The sequence below is a fragment of the Sardina pilchardus genome, chromosome 6 (genome assembly GCF_963854185.1).
Source record: "Sardina pilchardus chromosome 6, fSarPil1.1, whole genome shotgun sequence".
Classification (NCBI taxonomy): domain Eukaryota; kingdom Metazoa; phylum Chordata; class Actinopteri; order Clupeiformes; family Clupeidae; genus Sardina; species Sardina pilchardus.
Window position 1 is genome coordinate 22,204,713 of NC_084999.1, and position 23,080 is coordinate 22,227,792.

Consider the following 23,080-nt stretch of genomic DNA (forward strand, 5'->3'; position numbering starts at 1 on the left):
AAGTTCTTTCCATGTGGATTAAGTCTGTTAATGTTAATATCATCTGATGTTAACATTAACAAAATGCAGAGATATGACTGTGTGTTGTGTCGGTGGTTGTGCTGTGTCTGTGTTGTGTCAGTGGTTGTGCTGTGTCTGTGTTGTGATGGTGGTTGTGCTGTGTCTGTGTTGTGTCGGTGGTTGTGCTGTGTCTGTGTTGTGTCGGTGGTTGTGCTGTGTCTGTGTTGTGTCGGTGGTTGTGCTGTGTCTGTGTTGTGATGGTGGTTGTGCTGTGTCTGTGTTGTGTCGGTGGTTGTGCTGTGTCTGTGTGTCTGTGGTTGTTCTGTGTCTGTGTGTCGGTGGTTGTTCTGTGTCATGTTAGCTCTACGGTTCCCCTCAATGCTGTAATGCACATTAGTTGGAACATCTATTTAGTTGTAAATTCTGAGAAAATAAATGTCTGAAGTCTTCTACGTTGAATAAGAAATCAATTTGCCGGAGAGGATTTTAGTTGCGGATTAACACCCAAGTTCCATAGCAGGGTCTAATGAGGCCCAGGTTGATGGAAACCTATTCAAATAAATGTAATATGTTTATACAGCTGTTTACAATTGATGCCTTGATTAGAAGATTGATCATTTTCATCCACACAATACAGAGGATGGAAATGTGCACGAACATATTCTTTCTGATTAATTTCCTTGAATGTGCTTAGAATGATTTGGATGGAAACCTTGATAGTGTTTTTTTCCATGCATGTTAGTGTTGCATTAGTGTTGTGTTAGTGTTAGGTTAGTGGTGTGTTGGTATTATGTTTGTGTCAGAGGGTGTGTTCTCATGTTTGTGTTTGCCGTGTATGTTAGTGTTAGTGCAGTGGTGTGTTGGTGTCACGTTAGCGTTGTTATGTCAGTGTTACCTTTGTGGTGTGTTAAGAGTGTTTTCTTGTTTGTGTGTGCCCTGTGTTAGTGTAGTAGTGGATTAACACTGTTTGTTGTTGTGTGTGTGTGCAGAGGCAGAACATCCCCTACGTGCTCAACTCCAGTGTGTCCCTACGTGTTCTCAGCATGCCCTACAGAGTGCAGCCACACACACTGCCCCAGCACAGCAAATCGGTGAGTTTACTTTGTGTGTGTGTGTGTGTGTGTGTGTGTCTGTGTGTGTGTGTGTGTGTGTGTGTGTGTGTGTGTGAGTGAGTGTGGTAGCATGTGTCTGTGTGTGTGTTTGTGTGTTTGTCTGTGTGTGTGTGTGTGTGTGTGTGTGTGTGTGTGTGTGTGTGTGTGTGTGTGTGTGTGCGTGTGTGTGTGTGGTGTGTACGCTTGTCACAGACATTTTGAATCAAATGAAACAATGCCCCAACTTTCTAAGAAAGCTATTCATAAACTTCACATACCAGCACACTTTATTCCACTACAATCATGTAATCTCTGAAAAAAAAAGAAAATGGTTCACCAGAAGGTTGGAGGACATTTCACTTCTACTCCACAAGCCTGAATGAATTATCGACTTGAATTGCATATAAACGCCACAATATGTATACTACACATACACACACACACACACACACACACACACACACACACACACACACTGTCCCGTACACACACACTCACACAGATATACAGATATAAGAGCTTGTCTTTGGTTCATTGTGAAGACAATTCCCCAAGTAAAATTGAGTGCGCTAAATGACAATGACAATGACAAGTTTGACAATGACATATTTAGTGTACTTACTTAATTTTGTACAGACATTTCAAAATTAGTGTATCTACTAATAAGTGGTATTTAGTACTTCCCAAGTATAAGGACACTTAAAGTACATCTTAATGATGTCCCAAACTAATATACCATTAACATACTGCAATATAAGTAGTATAAAATATCACTCTTTTAAATAATGTATCATGAGTACATTGACATATATATAATATCTACTTAAATTAAGATGCATGTGAATACATTGATGTATACTATGTGTACAACAATAAATAATTTAATTCATACAGTATTCACTGAACATGTTGGTTGATGTCCACGCTGACATCGGATTCATTACCATCTGAAGGACAATGCCAATGCATTTGTAGAACCTCTAAAATGAGAACCATACGGACTGACTGTCCATGTGAATTGTCCAGGAATTAGTGGGAAAGGCAGGGCACCCTCAGATGATGAGCTAACTATTCAGATTCACATGGGAAGAGGGAGAAGGGAGGGAAAGGGTTAAACTGGGGACTGCAGGGTAGAATAAACACAGTCATGTGTGGAGAGACAGTCAGAGTGTGTGTGTGTGTGTGTGTGTGTGTGTGTGTGTGTGTGTGTGTGTGTGTGTGTGTGTGATTCCGGCTATTTGGAAGGTGGAAGTAGCTGATTTTCCCTCCCAGCTCTTGACCAATGGCAGTGCACAATGAACTACCCAGAAAGCTCACTGATCTGAACTGCACTCAGGGTCAGCTCCACTTCCGGTTGCACTGGTTGTGTGTGGGGGGGGAGGGGGTCGGAGGGTGTGTCTGTCTGTGTGTGTGTGTGTGTGTGTATATATAAGTGGGGGTGCAGGATTAAGTCTGAATGATGTATACAATGTATGTGTGTGTGTGTGTGTGTGTGTGTGTGTGTGTTTCTAGATCGGGACGTTTGTGGTATGGGCCATTCCTGATGTGTCCTTTGCCATTCCACTCTGGGTGATTATACTGGCCATACTACTGGGTCTGCTGGTGCTGGCTATGCTCACAGTGGCCATGTGGAAGGTAAGAACACACACACACACACACACACACACACACACACACACACACACACACAGGGGGGGCAGCTCTGTTATAGATGTACATGCACAGACACACTTACATACTCACACACATGCTGCTCTAGTGCAGCTCTGCTAATTATGTGTTAATAAATTCTTCAAAGACACCGAGCCTGGGGACAAACACATGTCACGAGTGTGTGTGTGTGTGTGTGTGTGTGTGTATGTGTGTGCGCACGTCTGTGTGTTTGTGTGTGTGTGTGTGTGCGCGCACGTCTGTGTGTTTGTGTTTGTGTGTGTGTGTGAGAGAGAGAGAGAGAGAGAGAGAGAGAGAGAGAGAGAGCGCTGTGTCTGTCTCTGTGCGTGTGTGTTTGTAATTAAAAGAAAATGTACTCTGTTGTTTTGTAACTACCGTTCTGCATCAGAGCAAAAGCAAAACAAACGAACGGGGGGTATAACGGAATGATGACAGAGAGAGGAACACTGAGAGGCAGAGGGGAACCAGGATGGAGAGAGAGAGAAGGAAGAAAGCAGAGAAAAGAAGGAGGGAGAGAGAGGAAGGGGTGTTGTGCATGTTCAGTATTAATGAGTCATGTAGATGTTATCAATCCTGCTGTGTGTGTGTGTGTGTGTGTGTGTGTGTGTGTGTTAATAGCTCATGTAGATGTTATCCATGTTGTGTCTGCAGTTGTGTTCTCAGACTTTTGATTGGGTTTGTGTTCCCGATGGGGGGGCCTCTAATTCAATTGGACAAAAATACCCCCTATCCATACATACACTCACTCACACACTCTCTCTCTCTCTCACACACACACACACACTTAAGACATACAAATAGGAAAATCAAATCCCCTTTCAACATTCCAAGTGTGCGTGTGTGTGTGTGTGTGTGTGTCTCATGCGTGTGTATGCATCCAATGTTGAGTACAAGTGCCAAGGCTTTTATTTTGCAGACAATCATGCAGATCATTGTAAAAATGTACTCCACTCCCAGGCTTGCTTGGGGACTCTCAGATTTGCTCCTGACTTCATTTGAAAAATATTTCGGTGAGCGCAGGGAGGCATGTTCTAGTCTGCTTTTGTCATTATAGATCTTCTTAACACGGCATATTAGGCCTCTGACCCTTGCCTCCGGGCCAGCCTTTGTGCTAAATTGGCAGTCGGTGGTAAACGTCCAATGCGTGGGATGGTGTTGAAAGACTTTGTAAATGGTGCCGTTTACTGGAAGTTATGCTGTACTGCAAAGGATATGTTACCCAGAATAAGGAGATGGCAGTAAGAGAGGGAAAGGGTCAGAAATGTGGAGCTCGTTTCTCATCTTCTCATCTCACTTTGTGTTCTCTTCTGCAGTGTGGATTCTTCGACCGGGCACGGCCGCCAAAAGACGAGGACGTGTCGGACCGAGAACAGCTCACAGGAGACAAGTCGACAGACGCGTGAGACGCCGTCTGAGAATGTGTGTGTGGAAAGGAGAAAGGGAGCGAGAGAGAGAGAGAGAGAGAGAGAGAGCGCTTGAAAGACTCAAAATAATCTCTTCGCTCTCCGATGACCTGCCAACAACCCCCTCAACCCCCAATTTCCCTTGAAAAAAAAAACTACAAATCCCACATTGCACTTGGGCACCTCTCACCACAGACACAGTTGCTGACCAACTCCAGTCCAAATGTTGTGACCTCAACTGCAGCACATGCCTTGAGTGGGAGCCATCAGATGACCAATCACCTCACTTCTCTCTTGCTGCTGGAGCGTCCTGTCCAGCTCCATGCCATTGGGAGCTTCCCTCGAATGACGATGATGACCAATCAACATCCACCATTGTAGGGAACAGGCTTTCCCACCACTGGACTTTAGGTATCAGGCGTGACCGTTTAGAAATATTAGGCCACCAGTTTGCATGCAAGCCTAGTGGACTGTTGTTCCTCTTCGACCGGACCAATGACCAGCCTTTGCATTCCCCCACATCCATGTTGTCTCTCCCCACTGTGGCCCCAGCTACCTGCTTTCCTGCGGTTACTTGTTACTCGCCTGCCCTCTACTGGTCAGAGTGTGAATTGCAGCGCTGCAGAGACCAATGAGGGAACTGCTGCAGAGCAGCCTTTGTAGCTCGCGTCCCTGTGTGAAGCCCTGTGTGACGTTAGTGATGGATGGTCAGAGTTCAAGCAGGGCAGATTTCCTCCTTTATGACACATTAGTTGCCTTACTGACACAGAATCTGAACTTTGAACTTTACAGGATGACTCTGATGATGAGTGTGCCTGTAGTATAGTCCTGCACGGTGACTGTTACACCCCGTACCCTGTTATGAATGCCTTCGTGGCCTAGACGGCTACCGTCCACTCCACACTCAATAGTCACACACTCACATACACACAGACAAAGATATAGACACACACAGACACATTTCAACATGTGTACGGAACACTCAGGAAGCAAATGGCTTGGTTTTATGTGTCTGTCTGACTTGACGTCAGAATGATTGTGTTGCATGCTTCCGTTTTTAATCAAATCAAAATAATTTAACATCTAATTTGCCTTAATAATTCCACATAGGGTTATGTATTATTACAGTTTGCAAAAAATTCCCTTTTTTTCACAGTGAGAAGATTGCTTTTAATATTTAAATGTTGATCAATCATTGGCCATGCTCCAGAGGACGTGTACTGTAGATAAATGAGTATACATTTCAATATATATTATTGATAAGTGCAATATTGTGATAACTTGGATGGATGGATGGATAAAGGGGCCTTTAACACTGGGATATTTTATTTGTGCTTGAAGTGAATAAATAAGAATATAGACTTGTGTGTGCATACATGTACGTATGTGAGTGAGTATGTATGTATGTACTACTGTATGTCTGTGAGCATGAGTGTCTGTGTGCATGTGTTGTTTCAATGAGAGTGAGTCAGGCTTGGTTCCTGGCTCGTCTTCTGTAGATAGATACTGATTAAAAAAAAGGGAGTGGTCTGTCATACACAGGACTGTCTCAAGCTGGACTTCAGAGGGGATATTTATTTCACCTTAAAATGATTAAAAGAAAAACACCCGCTTTGAATTATCTCCCTTCTTTTGGCCATTTAAAGATTTTAAATCCCAATTCTATTTCTAATTGTCTATCCTCACACACTTTTTGTCAGATATTTTGCCTGTTTATTGTATTGTAACACAATTCTTTTGAGTTTGCTGGCATTGCTGGACAGATTTTCTATCGAAATAAAGTCATTTGAAATTGCAAACGGTTATTTGTCTGATTATCTGGGAGGGAACTCTACCTGAAATACACTCCCACTCAAAGCATACAATATTTGACCCAGTTAATGTGAAACTAGGGACATGCAAAGGTTCTGTAAGAGAAAGAATGTGTACATCTGAACAACACATTAGTAGCTCTTCGCCATTTACAGGGATGGTTCTCAATAGTCAGGAAATGCTGGATTTCTGGCTGTCCTTGTAAAGCAACGCTGAGGACATCTGCTCCTGGTGACTAATGTCAGGTGTGCAGTCCAAGATGATGAAGTATTTTGAATCTATTATTTGTGTTACAATTGTTTCAAGAATCCTGTCACTCACAAGCTGGATAAGCTCATTTTGTATGTCTTTACTGAGGTAATGAGCATGTGTTTCACCATCTTTAATTCTGTTCAGGTGGTTTTCCAAAACATCATATTTGGCCATTAACTCAACTTCTTCAAGGAAATGTCCATTATCAGGTTGGAAGAGCTTTTCTGATGAACCTCTAAATGTCAGGTTCCTTTCTGCCAATGACTGAGTGATGCTTAGGAGACGTTTAAGGACATCCCGCCATCTCTTTCTTTAAGCTTCAAAAGCGATCATTTGTATGTGGCCAACTGTTTGACCACGACTTAGGCGCAGATCAAGTTCTCTCCACTTAATCATATTGTTTGCACGCTCTTGACTACCCTCATGGTGCTTCAGAATGGCGTTGATATTTGACCAGTCATTGACACCTTTTATTATTTTAAAGATTTTTGTGGAAAAGAGCTTGCAGCAAAAACAATACACAGCATCATTTTTGACTGAGTGTAACGGTGCTGCTGCCCGTTACCACTGACTGCGCTATCACATGCACCAAAACCAAACACGCACACCGAGTTTCAAACACAACACTTTATTTTGCACAAAATTGTTTATTTTATTCGTTTGTTTGCCCTTTCCCACTCGTCACTGGTCTAGCTGACCAGCGTTCTTGAAGCAGCCCGTTCAGCACGTCTCCTGTCGTGAGACCAGGGCTGCTTAGTTACATTCCCCTCTTTATTTCAACTCTTCCCCCAGTTTAAATTTAGTTTTCTTTTGTATTTGTGTTGTTTATTTCTCCGGCCCCTTGGCTGTGACTTGCTCCTCCAGCTCCTAGATAGCAGAGCTCCATCTTAGTGTGTCCATAATGCCCTAGTGGCCAGTGTGGGTTTGAACATCTCACGTGTGTCCTCTTGTGTGACTGACAGGCACTCCTGATGTTTGCAGTGTAATGATATGCCTCTTAATGTTTGCTGTGTAACCAACACCTGTGTGACAGCATAACTGTTACCTTTTAGTGGAGCGATGTGTTTGTCTGACTAGTGCTACGGAGGCAGACACAGCTACCCCCCTGTCTTTGTCCCTCCCTTCTGGAACATTCAAAAAAAGGAAATAAAGTATTTATTTATTGAGTAATTCAGCCTCATTTTATCCATTCATTTGGGTCACCTGCTCTGCACGAAAGTTTCACCTTGTTACACAAACAAACAACTCATACAACGAACTCTTACCTGGCAGCCGGTGCGTGGTTACTTCCGCGTCTGGGCAAAGGATCCGATGGCATCTCCCGCGGGACATTTGAACTTTGGGCTGGGTGACGTCATAGCATGGACTGATAATTGTGTGTGTGAGAGAAGGGGTGTTTGGGGCTTATGAGCTATATGGTTATTTATGATGATGTAATGTGATGTGTGGCGCTGGTGAGTAAACTGTGTGCTGGTAATATTGTATTGACTTTAGTTATTGATATTAGAAAGTACAATGTATATTTTTATGGATAATTGATTTGTGGATGAGAGTAATGGGTTAAGCCATGGGGGATAAGTACTGGGTAGGACATGGGGGTATAGTGAGAGTACCTGTGAATAGACCTAGGAGAATGCCTAGGACCAGTTTTGCTTTTTTGTTTGCTTATTGATAGTTTGAAGTATTCTTTTCAAGACCTCAATTATTGATTTAAAGTTGTTATTTGGAGTTTTTGTTTTTGTTTTTGTCTCCGTGATGACTGCCTGTAGCCTGACTCTCGCCAGACCCTTGTAGTTCCGCCATGCTCCACCAGAGGCGTTTCGCTGAGCTACACACAAGGGTCTGGACTCGAGGGCAATCCCAACTCCTTTCCTGCGATCAAAAAATTATGAACCAATCAGGAGCGCGGAAGCGAGTGTTTGATTCAAACAACAATGGCGGCACGCAGTGAGGAGTCTTGTGCTGACATTGATTCTGCTATTTCAACCGTTTTGTCAAATCTATCGAGTATTCATTCTTTAAAAGATTAACAGAGAATAGTTTTGAGACATTTATTGGTGGCAAGGATGTTTTTACTCTTCTTCCGTTTGGCAAGAGCTTGAAGAAGCCTAGCACGTCATTCAAGATAACAGGCAAGTGGTTTATCAAATCACATGCGAGGATGTTTTACAAGGACCCGCCTTCATAAATACATCTCCTATCGAGAAGTCCCAGATCCTTGTGTGAAGCAGGATCTGGCAAAAGTCAGGTTAGACTGCCTGTGCCTTTAAGGAATAAACATCTTGCCATTTGCTAGTCACCCTGTCTCCATTCCATTCCCGCCACGCCGTCCTACACTGAGTATGAAAGCCAGCTCCTGCAATCTTTTTCCATTTGTCAGCTGTCTCTGTAAGCCTATATGGAACCCTCTACTAGTCTTGTCTTTGGGGTAAGAAAAATCCTGTCTTGATTTGAATGGACAAACTCACAAACTGCACAAACTCAGCTCGCATAGAGTCTGTTAAGACTGGAGGCCAGTCTGCTCGGTCATTTGGTGGAGCAGTTTTAGGGTCTGGGCTGCTTGCACTGGCTGAAGCTTAATATGGATCATTTGTGCTTGCACTTGCTGAAGCTAAATCTGTATCTGTGCTTGTACTTGCTGAAGCAGAATGTTCAGATGTGCTTGCACTGACTGACTGGCTGCATCTCTTCTTACAAACTTGAGCATAGCACCTGTAGACAACAATTATGTTTTGTGACTTACATTAACACTACATGAGTTAAAAGTAATTGTTTCAAATACATTTGAAAAGCCTAATAGTTGCAATAACCACAGCACAGGCTATAACAATATGAAAAATGACAATAATAAGTTTCCATATGAACAAAAACCATAACTGTTCAGATATAATGTTGTTGTTGTTAATTGTATCTGCACTAGGTCCATTCAATCTGGTTCCCCCTGATTTTCTTCCATATTTTGTCCAACTAGACCATCTAAATGTTATTAAATTAATTCATATGAATATGTTTAATACTTCATGCTTACAATTTAGACTAGGCCTGCTACTGTGTGTATAGAATGCAGCAGAGCAGAATCAAAATTCAACTAAATATTTTGGCTAGTCAAAGTTAATTCGCCTTCTTTCCATTTGATATAGGCGTTCAGTTGTATCTAAGCCAAGCCAACTAACGTTGGACTGAAATATTGCTAAACCATTGCATTCATTTAAAAATCTTAAGGGGAGGGTGAAAAACTGCTAGTTTCATTTTGAGCACGCACGTTATTATGAACGCGTTAAAATCTGTGCTTTTTTCCACTCCACATCTGTAGCCAGGCAGTCGCCGTTATAATTCACGGCATATGCCGTTATAATCAACAACTTTTTCCCAGTATTTTGACTGGGAAAGCATGGCAAGCAATCAAGTAAACACAACTCAGACCGATCAAAAGATGCACTGACCTGTTATGTAGGTCAGCAACACTCGCGCTTGAGAGATGCAAATCAATGAAACGGTAATAGCCTTGTATATAAGATTATTAACTGTCATCAAACTGAACGAGCACAAGTACTGTTGTTCCCGTTGTTCCTTCTCCTGTGGTTTCCTCTTTCGTTTTTCATGGCCTGAGTGAAGGGTAATTCCGCTTCATCTTCTTATCGTTGTACTAGCTGTCGCAAGTTTGATTGAAGGGGAGACGGGGGGAGGGGCCTTAATTAACCTGTGGGGCCCTACGCAACTTGCGTATGTGTGCGTATAGGGAGAACCGTATAACACCGGCCATGTGACTGCAATAGGCTACGCTACGTGACACCAGGGTGCGTTGAGGCAATGATGATTGTCTCCTCAGCTAGTTTTACTTATTAAATTATACGGAACATGAACAAAGAAATACCGAGGACATGACCGCTCTATGGTAGATACTGCCACGCTCGCAGTTTATAAATGGTCAGTAGTGGGAACCGGATAGTTCTCTCTCTACCCCTCCATCTCGTGCGCACTCAAGATGCGTTCCCAATTAAATGGAGTAGCATAATGTTGAAATTATAATCTACTGCATAGTGGAGATTCCATTGGAGAGAAGATCCATCATCATTGCATGTATCATGTTGTTGTTGTATTTTGACATTGTATATGTTCGGGAGAATGAAAATCAGTTTGAAGTAAAGCTACTTAAATGTCGGTGCCCCGGCGCCCCTTGTGCCTTACGCACAGTGCGTAATGCGCGTGGTGGTAGCGGCGGTGCTGAGCAGGTGGATGGTGTACATTTGCTTACCAAAATGTTTTACTGCATGAATGCACTGCATCCCTGTTCAATGTCGCCACCGCCACCACTGTCATCGGCAACCGGAGCTGTAAAATGTGCCAACGCTTCTTCTTGTCTCGCAATTTCTCTGCCCCTTTTCGTTTACAGCTCTTCAGAGAACATCTCTTCTCATAGCACTACTACAGACAATTGTAGTCATTGATGCACTTCTTACGCTCACTGATGCACTTATTATGGTTTTTAAGTGCTCTAAAAAGCTTAAATGTTTTCACCATGTTGCAAGTCGCTTTGGTTAAAAAGCGTCAGCCAAATGTAATGTGATGTAATGTAATGTAATGTTTTCGGAGATCCTAACAGATTACGTTAAAGAGGGGAAGTGTTTCGTGATATGGGCGAGATATGCCTTAACTAGCCAGTGAAAAAAAATAACCCTTAGGGCCCGGTAGTGCCCAGCCCCCTTGGTTCTGGCCAGGGCACTACTAGTTCTGCTCGAAATCACTGTCCGAGGGGGCCAACCATACAGGCTGTCGAGGAGTATCGGAACGTTAAAATGCAAGGGGGAAGGGAAGGGTAGCCTACTGCCTGAAGAAACTTGTCATCGCAGTTCGCAGGCAACACGTTTTACCTACTTCGGCCGAATGCGAGAGAGTATTCTCTGCGCTTAAAGGGATAGTTCGGGTTTTAAGACACGAAGTTATATGGGTTCCCCGTCAGCAACGTTGTGCATTAGCACTGACTTACCCCGCAACAGCGTCCTGTGAGCCGAGATCCAGCCGGTTTTTGATGGTGAAGAAAGTAGTCCGGCAAGTTTCTGGGGTCACGAAAGTAAAGTGTTTTTCTTCTCAAAACCATATGCGTTCAAAAGAGTGATAGGCTATATTTGCACCACAAAAACGTTGTCCAGGAAAAATTCAAACCTCGTTATCACTTACTTATTTTTCGCGATTCCTATCACTGCGCGCTACTGACAGCTGGACAACGTTTTTGTGGTGCAAATATATCACTCTGTTGAACGCATATGGTTTTGAGAAGAAAAACACTTTACTTTCGTGACCCCAGAAACCTGCTGAAGAAAATAGTCCGGCATCAAAAACGATCAAAAACCGGCTGGATCTCGGCTCACAGGACGCTGTCGGGGGCAGTGCTGATGCACAACGTTGCTGACAGGGAACCCATATAACTTCGTGTCTTAAACGACGAGGTAATTCGAACACTGTGTCAAGGCATTACGACGGCAGGAACAAAGCTGTCTGGTCAGAAACAATACATGGAGAGAAAGTGTCGACTCAGGTTAGGCTAGTCTAGGTAGGCTTTTCTAGTCAATTTGTTGCTAAAGTTGCTTTCCTTGAATTTCCCCTTGGGGATCAATAAAGTATCTATCTATCTATCATATAAAAAGCGCCAGAAGAGCAAAGACAAGACCCGTACCCACTGTAATTGTTCTTTATGAAATTTGCTTAACACATGCAAATGAATGATGGGGAAAAACCGGTTAGGCTAGCCTGGCTAGGCTTTTAGAGTCCATTTGTTGAAGATTCGGGAGCATTCTCCGCGTAAAGCAAAGACAAGTAGGCTAGCCTATCAAATGGGTCTAACTATCCACCATTCACCGATGCACAAACTTTTGAGGGGTGAGTTGCCTATGTTGTCTAATAATTTACATTCATGTTTATTTCTGATTGTTCATTAGCCTACTCATCAAGTTTCGTATTCATTATTTCTGGCAGAGTTGGGGTTTATATTTATGGTTAGGCTTTTGTCATTAGCTGTTTAGTCTATCACTAGTATTTTCATTTTCTAGGCTTTACTTTGATGTTGTTTGCAACTGTTCATTTTAGTATTCATTGTGTCATGAGGTCCCTTCCACAGGTGTAGGCTATAAAATCAAGCACAAATATGAATGCAGACTGCATGGTACTTAGATCATTTGGATAAGTAAAAGTGGACCTGATGAATATAGGCTTATTTATTTCCTTATTTGGACAAGTGTCTGCCAAGAATCATATGATTAAAAAAATTGTTCTGCCTTTAGGCTTAACTATGTGCAGTGTAGTGATAGGCGCAGATGAAACAAATAGTCAGGCAGCCATGGGGTCAGACCTGGTTTTGTCGGTTAAAGTTGTTTTTTTTTTTTGGCAGAATCTGGTAGACGAGGGGTACCTCTTTAAGATTTAAGAGGGTGCCCAGTGATATCCCTTGGGCAATTTTGTATATTAAGCCTTTCTTTTCCAATGTGTTGAATATAAGGCGGATATACTACAGTGCCTTTCAGCCTATGTGCAGTGTAGTGATAGGATAGGCGCAGATGAAACAAACTGATACGTTTAATCAGACTCAGATCTTTCTCTTTTGAATTCCATGTGCTTTGTGAAAATGAACTGCCATGCTGTGTTGTTTTAGTTGCCGGGCACTGGCAAGTGATTGTGTCACTTGGACTTCTGTTTGTTATGGTAAGTTGAGAGATTTAAAAAAAAAAAAAAATTTTAACAATGTTGTTCTTTAACGTATAGGTACATGTCCAATACGCAAAATGTATTGTAAAATAATATAAAATAGCCTATACTAAAAATGTATCCTTATAAACTACAAAATACATTAGCCACTCCATATTTCAAAATGAAATGCTGTATTTCTGTATTTTGAAAGTACTAAAATTATATTTTATCACATGATAATATGACATCACTGATTTTTCAGCATACTTTAAAAATGTCGCTCCAGGTATTTTTGTCTTTCACAGACAGTTCATTAAACCAACATATAGACAGTACAGACAGTAATTGTAAAGCAATTTACAAAAGATTCACCGAACACAAATTCTGCTGTGGTACATGAAAATGTATCTAAAACTGTGGAGAATGCAATGCAATGAAGCATTTTGTGCGATGTGAAGGCACAAGCCAGCAGCTTGGGAGAGCGAGAGAAGACCCACGGGAGCGACCCACGGGAGAGCGAGAGATAAGAAATAGAGGCATGTAAAGAATGTGTGAACTTCCAACAACGGTAGACTAAGGAAGCTACCCCTCTTGTAGAGACTGTTCTCATGTCTTTCTTAACCAGTATGAACATTTAATCGGGAAAGGCAAGTTATTCAACTAGCACACAGAATAGGGTGACCACGCCACGGTAACACTTTATTTTCATGTTCATGTTGATTCAGAGATGGGTATAGGCTGTCGACCAATATTTAGATTCACTGCTCCCGTCCTCTAGCCTGACGAGCCAGACCCACATCAAGATGTAGGGTCTGGACACTCACCGTAGACAGGGTTCAATCGGAGGGGTGGGATAAACAGTTGTCTTTTAAATTCCCTCCCCGTAATAGGATAACGCTAAACGAATCATCTTCTTGTTTTCAAGTAGCAGGATGCGCAACCTTCCCTCTCCACGCAATAGGATAACGCTAAACGAATCATCTTCTTGTTTTCAAATAACAGGATGCGTTACCGTCGCAACTTCTGGTCGCATGTCAGTCACCATTATGATAAGCGCTGTGATTGGGCCGCTGGTGCTGGGGGTTCTCAGCTTCCTGGCTCAATGGATCGTGCCTAGACTGCCCCGCCAGCCAAATTACATTTGCTGCCGCTAGTGGCGTCTAGATTTCTAGGCTACCCGTCCTCCGCTGATCAGAGCGCAATTTCGAATAGCCCACGGAACTACGATTAAAAGATTTATGCTTTAGCTACTGTATTTCATAGAGGGCCTAGACACTTATATATGAGACTTATAAAGACTTTTAAAGACTTATAAGTCTTTAAAAAGACTTTGGCCTAGACCACCTTGAAAAATGTTTACTCCACAAACCAAAGCAAATTGACCAGCGGTGGTAATTTTTGTGGAGTTAGAATGAACTACTTGGGACACAGACCGGTAGGCCTATGCGATTTCAGCATCACTCTGGCTCTGGTTTCGTTTTTTTTTTTTTTGGGGGGGGGGGGGGGGGGTGGGGCATGATAGAAGCCATTTAAGTACGAAGCTGATAAAGTAACCTAAATATAGCTTAGTAGGCCTGTGCGTTTAAACATGGTTCCGGCGGCAACGGCACAGCAGATTCAGAAACGCAACAGTCCTCAACATCGTTAAGATCATGTAAAATGTGTGTCCCCAGCACTTATCAAACCAAGCTGTAAAGTGCATAAATCTTTTAATCGTAGTTCCGTGGGCTATTCGAAATTGTGCTCTGATCAGCGGAGGACGGGAGCAGTGAATATTGGTTGTTTATCGAAGAACAGTAGCCTACCATGCCTTACCATTATCTTTGATATTTCATTGCATGGTTTTGAATATTTTAACAGTTGCCAAAAAAGGGATTCAGTCAGTCTAGTTTATTTGATATTCGCGGCATACACTTGAAACGCACGATCAAAACTTCTGACATGCATACTGACGACTGTCCCTTATTGACAGTCAGCTGGGCCACGTGATAAAATGCAGTCTAGCTTGACGTACAGTACAGTAGCCAACTGTAGGCCTATGCCTGATTTTTGCCTAGCGGGATGGTCTAGGGTCGCACCGTTGAGGCCAAGCCTGCGCTAGGCTCCAGGCCAGCCTAGCCAATCAGAACGCTCTATCTGTGTACGGCAGAGAAGGCTCGTCCATTGAGGAAAGGGAGGACAATCCTCCCTAAACTTTTAAGGGAAATTAAAATAATAAAATATACATATATTTAACCAACTTCCTAACTAAAACAACATAGAACTAATTGCTTTTCAAACGCAATGTTACTGAAATCAGTCAAATTTGTGAAAGCGACCCCTATCGCAATTGAAAATTACTGCACGGAGGATCTTCCTCCTCAGGACCCCCATTAGCGCCCATAAACTCTCCAGACCCCAGCGGCTCGTGAATACCATTCAAGTGAATGGCCAAAGGGAGGAAGATCCTCCGCGGAAGTGCCTCCGTCAATGAAGGTGGAGTGGAGCTCATGCTGCTAATATCCAATCAGAAATGCAGGATAACTACTGTAGGCCTACATATCAGTAGTTGGCATGCCGCAGGAAAGTCTAGCATGTGGATCGAAAATGAACTTAATTAACTTAATAATTTCAGTTGCTTAGTTGTTAATAAATCAAACGTTTGATTGAGCATCCAATTTTGTGTCACTCTCTGGACTTACAAACAGAGTCAGAACGGCAGAAAGAGTAGCATACGAAACTCCAATGGTAGCAGGCAGCTAGCTAGGGTAAGTCAAGTCTGTCAGTTAACTTAGCAAAGGAGAGAGCAATGAAAATATGTTGCCTCGTACCTAGCAAATAAATGAACGTCTGAACGAAGACATTTCTGTAACAATTTTGGTCTAATTTAGTTGAAAACAAATTAAACCTAATTTTAACAAGATTAACTAGCCAGGTTTGAAATGTAGCCTTCATGTTGCCGTTTTACACACTATCAAGCTTTCACGAAAACGTGAGCCTCCATGAGCATGTTAGGGGCTGTTGTCTAGGGCTACTTGAATATTTTTTTGCCTAGCCTAAATGTCATGTCTCTGTCTGTGTTATTGTTTTGTGTAAGAAGGTTGACACTTCTGCCAATCGGCTGAGAACTATAAGAAATATCAAAATAAAAGTCTTTGCACATTTTTAGTGCATGAATTATGTCTTGCAGTACAGGGGTATAAAACAGTACATACAACTAATTGTATTGATTATTGTGGGCTTAACACAATTTGATAATTAGTATATTGTGTACATTTAAGTGTATGATGCCTCATTTACATATTTGTACATGATATTTTTAAAAAAACTTGCAATACAAAAAAGTATAGGGAACCTAAGTGACGCGCATCTACTTCCGGCCTATTGGACCTAAATCGCAAAAAAAAATGAATGGGAGTCAATGGAGAGATAATTATTTTTTGGTCCCGTTCGAATTGTACTGTGCATTTCACATATGATGTGTGTGAATTTAAAAAATAATTTTTCACGCAAATAAAGTACTGTTATTCAATAGACATTAAAAGTTATGTTAGTTTTGTGCGAATCCGCCCAGTGGACTACATGTCTCGTCTCAAACGATGTACGTCACCAACATTAAATGAGCGGCTCGCTAGTTAGTTAGCTGTTATGCTAGTTAGCGGTTACATCTTGCTGCCAACTATGTCACTTTACTGTAGTTTATGTACAGTCTATGGACGAATACAACTTATTTAGAGTGTTTAATGCTCTCACTCATGGTATTTTCACCGGCAAGGGGGGAAGTTCAGACTGCTGTTGCTAATGTGTTAATGCATTAATTCCTAACAGCTAGTTACCGTTACACAATTATGACCTTCAACAATCGCAAAAAATATTAACAATGTTAGTAACATCACAATAAATTATGTTGATTATAGGCCTAGTAGCTGCTATGTTAATTCTGTTGACATGAATGTGATACATACAGAATTTACTTACTTTATTCAGGGAAGGAGAAGGAGAAAATGTTGACGAGTCTGTCCTCCAAAAGATGGCGGAATCAAAAATTGAGACGTTAGAGCCTCGATTTCATGTAACCCAACGCATTGGGTTACTATTTCTAACCCAAGGCTGGGTTAAACCAACCCAAAACATAATTTTGATGACTTGACCCAGCAGTTGGGTTACTGAAATGACCCAGCAGTTTTTAGAGTGTACTAGCCTATAAAATCAATTGAGAAAAGTTGGGTATTTGACCTTAATCATATCATTCTGGGGTTTGCTTTGTCTATATAGCTAAGGAAATAGAACTGTATTTAGACAAGGTGAACTTCTCCCCACTGTAGAACACACCCAACATCTTACCATCTGCTGATATAATTGTGGGTCATTGACATGCAGAATGTCTTTTTTTTCTGTTAAGGTTTGACATACAGAGACAATAGGTCTGGTTTATGTCTTTTCTCTGATGTTGACATTACGAGTTGCCAATGACAACCATCTTGGGCAATGACACCATCTTGTTTGGCCTGTTTTTAGTAATTGGGCTATAGCCCCGAGCTTCATTTGACATTTCAAGTTTGAGTATTTATTTGTCATTTGCTCAAGTACAGTGTACAGTTGTGCGAATCACAATTACATAAAAAAACAACCACTCATTATTCATTCACTCATCAAAACCATTAATGAATAACAATAAGATCAATAAATAGCCTACAAAATTGCAGAAGTGCTAACATGTGCCCATTGGGATTGCACAGAAAGATGAGGGGTGTGTGTGTGTGCGTGCGCACCTGTTCTAGAATCTTTGGTGCGCACTGTAAAAAAGGAAAAGTCAGGCTGTTACGGCCCTTGTGTGTTCTGGCCGTCTATGTGCTGTTTTTATTTCAATTTCCAGAGAAATGAGGGTACGCTATTTGTGACGTGTAGTGAATAGTCATTGCCTTAATCATCAAAGACGCTCATTCTCTCCCACTATTTCCACACGTATCGTCGCAGACGGCGAGTGTAAATCAGCGGAGCTAATCTGGATGTCACGATAAATCTACATATTTTTTTCCCCTTTCAACGTTGTTGCTGTGAGGTTAGGGGAACGTTAATGCAACCAAATATTGTAACGTTCCCTAAAGGGTAGGAGAAAGTTCTACTAACCAAAATAAATTACCAGAAAAAAACGTTGTATTTCCATTACAGTTTTTTTCAATCGCTAACAAGCGTTTGTCCATTCAGTTGACACATTTTCAAAACTCTAAACACAGTTAGCACAGCATCGGTCTTTCGTGGCCATACCATTCACACATTTCATGTTGTTTTCACACAGTATGCAGTCAGTGAATACATTTTCACAATGCTTACATTTTCTTAACAGACAAACTATACCTCCCAACAAAATACTGGATCGTTTTTGTATGATTTTCTAATGTTAACACACAACATCCCACAATAGTTAAAACAATATTCCAAACCTTAGATACAGTATAAAAACCTCTGCTTCTGCAATGTTATCAATTCAAAAGCAATATATCTCAGCTGATAATAAACAAACAATCGAATAATTGACACACAGATGATTTATGTTGGGTAAATTGGGCCAACCACAGCTGATTTCAGTCTGTCTTAGACTCAGTGGCAGGGGTCTCTGTTAGAGTACAGTACATTGACACTTACACAGTAAAAAGAGGAGGTGATGTATTTGGAAGCAGAAACAGAAAAAGACAAATACTGTAATGTCTGGACGAGAAAGAGTAAGAGTAGGGGCCCAGGGAGAAGAGCAGGCCCAGTGAGGGATGCAGTGAGAGGTGCAGGAGCACTGAGAGGAGCAGGTGCAGAGATTAGACACAGTAATATTGTGCTTTTTTTTGTTCACCCCCTTTTTATCTGGGCTTTTTGCTGTTGTTTTTTGTTCAGAATGCTCTTGTGTATCATGGATATTTTGTTCACTGCAATGCTGTAAAACTTTTTCTGTTCTATCATAGTCTACTGTAAACAGTATACTGCACCTCCTGTAGCCCTAGTGAACAGTTAAAAAAAAAACTGGAAAATGCATTTGAATGTGAACATTACATCTGGACATACAGTTCCCAACCAAGACATTTAGTGTAAAAATGCTGGAATGCATGTTTTGCATGCAAATACCTGTAAAACTGAAACATAAAAGTCTATGCAGTTTTTGTAATGTGAACAGTAGCCAGTATTTTGAAACCTACAGTGGGTACGGGTTGAGAATGCACCTTCTCCCGCGGGACTCCCGAAGAGATCCCGCAGTGCGTCAAGCCGATTTTTTTCGAGGCTAAGGCAATGTACCCAAACAACCACCAGGTGGCAGAAAGTTTCAACTGCATTTAATGATGAAGACCGCATATCCGTCAATAGTCGACTCCTTAATCTCACTGAATCATTAAAATGAAGGTGATGACTGGCGAAATTATTCAAACGACACTTCAATGAACCATTGTTGAAATGAATGAAAATGGTTATAGAAATCGCCTACAGCCAGCGTTATAAGAAATATATAAGTAATAGTTAAAGTCTTCTTCCGTATTAAACAGATAGCCTACGGGACGCTCTTTGTTCCGTAGGCTATTTTAAGGAACTACTCAATGCACACACACTGGGTAAACTGGCGCGCTACAAACATTAAAATGTCAAATCATATTTATTTCTCTTTGTCGCCATGATATTGGGGGAAACGCGGAGAGGCGAGATGGTCAGTCCTCGTATTTGTTCTTCGCGTTTCGTTATAAGAAATATATAAGTAATAGCCTAGTTAAAGTCTTCTTCTGTATTAAACAGATAGCCTACGGGACGCTCTTTGTTCCGTATTTTAAGGAACTGCTCAATTCACACACACTGGGTAAACTGGCGCGCTACAAACATTAAAATGTCAAATCATATTTATTTCTCTTTGTCGCCATGATATTGGGGGAAACGCGGAGAGGCGAGATGGTCAGTCCTCGTATTTTTTCTTCGCGTTTCGTTATAAGAAATAGCCTATATAAGTAATAGTTAAAGTCTTCTTCTGTATTAAACAGATAGCCTACGGGACGCTCTTTGTTCCGTATTTTAAGGAACTACTCAATGCACACACACTGGGTAAACTGGCGCGCTACAAACATTAAAATGTCAAATCATATTTATTTCTCTTTGTCGCCATGATATTGGGGGAAACGCGGAGAGGCGAGATGGTCAGTCCTCGTATTTTTTCTTCGCGTTTCGTTATAAGAAATATATAAGTAATAGTTAAAGTCTTCTTCTGTATTGAACAGATAGCCTACGGGACGCTCTTTGTTCCGTATTTTAAGGAACTACTCAATGCACACACACTGGGTAAACTGGCGCGCTACAAACATTAAAATGTCAAATCATATTTATTTCTTTGTCGCCATGGTAGGCCTATTGGGGGAAACGCGGAGAGGCGAGATGGTCAGTCCTCGTATTTTTTCTTCGCGTTTCGTCATAAGAATATATAAGTAATAGTTAAAGTCTTCTTCTGTATTCTCTGCCACATTCGACAACAGCATTCAAGTTCCTTCTCAGCACGATGACGTGACTTTGCTTGCTGTTGGCCCAGATTAGAACAACATGCTCGAATTCACCAACAGAGTCGCGGCAACGTTGGTAGATACCAGTGATGCGCGGGTACGTGTCTGAACGCCCCGCCCCGCCCCGCCGTTTACAACTAACCCGACCGCAACTCGGACCGCAAAAAAAAATATATTGAAATACAGGACCCGACCCGCTTCCCGACCCGCTTATTGTAAAAAGTAGCCTAGTCTAACTTAGTCGTAGCGTCATTGAGCTATGCAAAATTGGTATCTCATATGCATGTAAAACAATAATATAGCCTATATTGCCTAATTATATCCTATGATTGCTCAGAATTTGGGAAACATGCATTTAGTCTACCTTTTTTTTGTTCCGTGTCAGCATCATCCAAAAATGTGGCTGTTTGACTCAACATTGAACATAATTAGCCTAGGATTTTCCTATACAAATTCTGTTTCAGCCGTTCCTCACATGAATGCCTTGAAGCTCTCCCAAGCATGAAATGCAGGCATAGAATATTATTAAGAAACTCTTTATTAACGTCTTCATCAATGGACCAAAAGTCCATTGCTCCGCGATTATAAATTGCAGCGAGATGAAACCTTTATTGCACGACGTGGGGAAGAGCAGACGTGGGGCTTTCCAACGAGCCACTAGGCCTAAGTTGCGCAAGGACGCACATATTGCATGCTCATACCAATTGTATAGGCTATATGCCTTGATGACATTAAATTAAGAAATATTTCCTGATTTGGGAAACTTTTAGTTTATTTTTCTTTCCATAATACCATTCGATCTTGCTGGAAATTATCAGACTTGAGAAACACGCATTGCATCGGCAACTTCGCTGCTCAGTAGACGATTCTGCCACTTTCTGTAGAGGCCAGCAGTTCGAGATAAAAGCTGCAGATCATAGACAGAGAAAGCATATGCTCTGAGAACAGAACACAACTGCATGTCAAGTGTAGCCGAGTGTCTGTCTACGCAGAAACAACAAGTGCATTTCTACATGTTCGTGACAAAATGTGGGGGATAGAATCGCGTTTCAGTGGGAATGCTGCAACTTATGTCTTTTTCTTCTAAAGACAATTATGTACGATATAAATGACAATTTATTTTTTTTACCGACCCGACCAAACATGACCCGCATATCATTAAAAATATTTTTTCTTGACCCATAACCGCGGGTCGCCCGCTCGATTTGGATCAGCCCGCGCATCACTGGTAGATATGGATGCCTGCTCTTCAGAGCCATCACCACAAAGGAGCACTAGAGCCTGGTGCAAAACCACCAACTGGGATGGATCGAAGGGCAAGCAAGCACTGCCACACAACGTCAAGACCTTTGTCAACACTAAGCAGAAAGTTTCCTACGATGGGGAGAAGTGGCCGCAAGGACTGCATCGATAAGATCAACGAATGCCTTCGCAAGCCCCGAAACCCTGGCGATACATTTTCTTTCCTTTAATTCAATAAAACATTGTTTATCTGAAGAACTTTTCCGAGGTTGTCTTGTCTACCAAATCCTAAACTTAAATAGAGTAGGCTAAACATTTTATCTTATGAAAAAACTCTTAGGGGGAACAGTTAGGCAGCCCTTCCTCCATTATCGTAGTAGCCTAGGACTATAGGCAATTTATTAGAGGGGTCAAAAAAAACTAATAAAGTAGGCTAAACTAAATGTGTCACTTTAGTGATTGGCTCTTTCAAATGCAAATTAGGTGGATGGGCTTTTGAATGGGCCTGCTGCAGGTGAGAGGACAAATCCTACGAATTTATTGTTTTTAGAAAGTGCCATTATCATTGCCATATTCTCTTAAAACATAGGCTATATATTTGAAAACGAGTTGATTAAAGGCTTCTAATGGTGTCTCTATAATATGATAAAAGCAGAGATTGAGATGTGTGTTTGGAACAGTTTTTCAAATCCCCCGGGGGTATTTAGACTCCAGGGTGTTAAGCACTCATTCACAACTGTCCCATCGCTAAATGCTCTCTTGTGTTGCGTGATCACACAAGTATAGGCTACCTGTCGTAGTGTGCTTTTAATTTGATATGCCTAATTATTATCTCCGCCAAGATATAGGATGAACAAAGTCTATGGATTTGCTATCCAGTAGCCTAATAATTAGGCTATGTGCCACGTCCGATTTCGCAAGTGGTGTAGTAGGCTAGGCTACATTTAAAAACAGACAGCCGCCTGTGAGATCCATTTCATGAAGAGCATTATTGTCTTGTGCGATCATTCCCCCTCCCCCACACTCGTCTAACCAGTTCACTACATTATAGCCTATAGCCTATGCGGCACTGAGGACGACACTTGAGCCCGACACTATGTCAATGTAAAAATGTGTGTGAGTGCGCGCTGAACCACAAATTAACATATTAACTTTTCTTTTCAGCAGACATCGCAAACATAAAAAGAATCTCAAAACAGGAAGTCTTTCGTTTCTTTTAATAAATCGATGCATTTTCTTTTGATGGGTTCCGGAGAGGTTCTTCGACTAGGTTTCGAACCCCGGCCGCTGGCATACGATACCTATGCATCAACCACTTGCGCCACAACTGGATGTGAACTTCAATAGGCTTTATTAGGGTAATGTAGGCTACTTGAAACGTCGCCGGTTAAAATGAACAAGCCTCCGTTTTAAAATAGCTTACACATTT

The 23,080-nt window shown here is 41.7% G+C and overlaps 1 protein-coding gene across 1 annotated transcript in view; it reads left to right on the forward strand.

The window, feature by feature from the left end:
• Positions 1-5,958, forward strand: part of itga8 (integrin, alpha 8) — a 71,082-nt gene extending 65,124 nt beyond the window's left edge. Inside the window, exons 28-30 of the mRNA XM_062539064.1 lie at positions 990-1,091; positions 2,604-2,726; positions 4,076-5,958. Of these exons, the coding sequence (XP_062395048.1) occupies positions 990-1,091; positions 2,604-2,726; positions 4,076-4,165 (315 nt within the window). The 3' untranslated portion in view covers positions 4,166-5,958. The remainder of the gene's footprint in view (positions 1-989; positions 1,092-2,603; positions 2,727-4,075) is intronic.
• Positions 5,959-23,080: the final 17,122 nt, after the last annotated feature.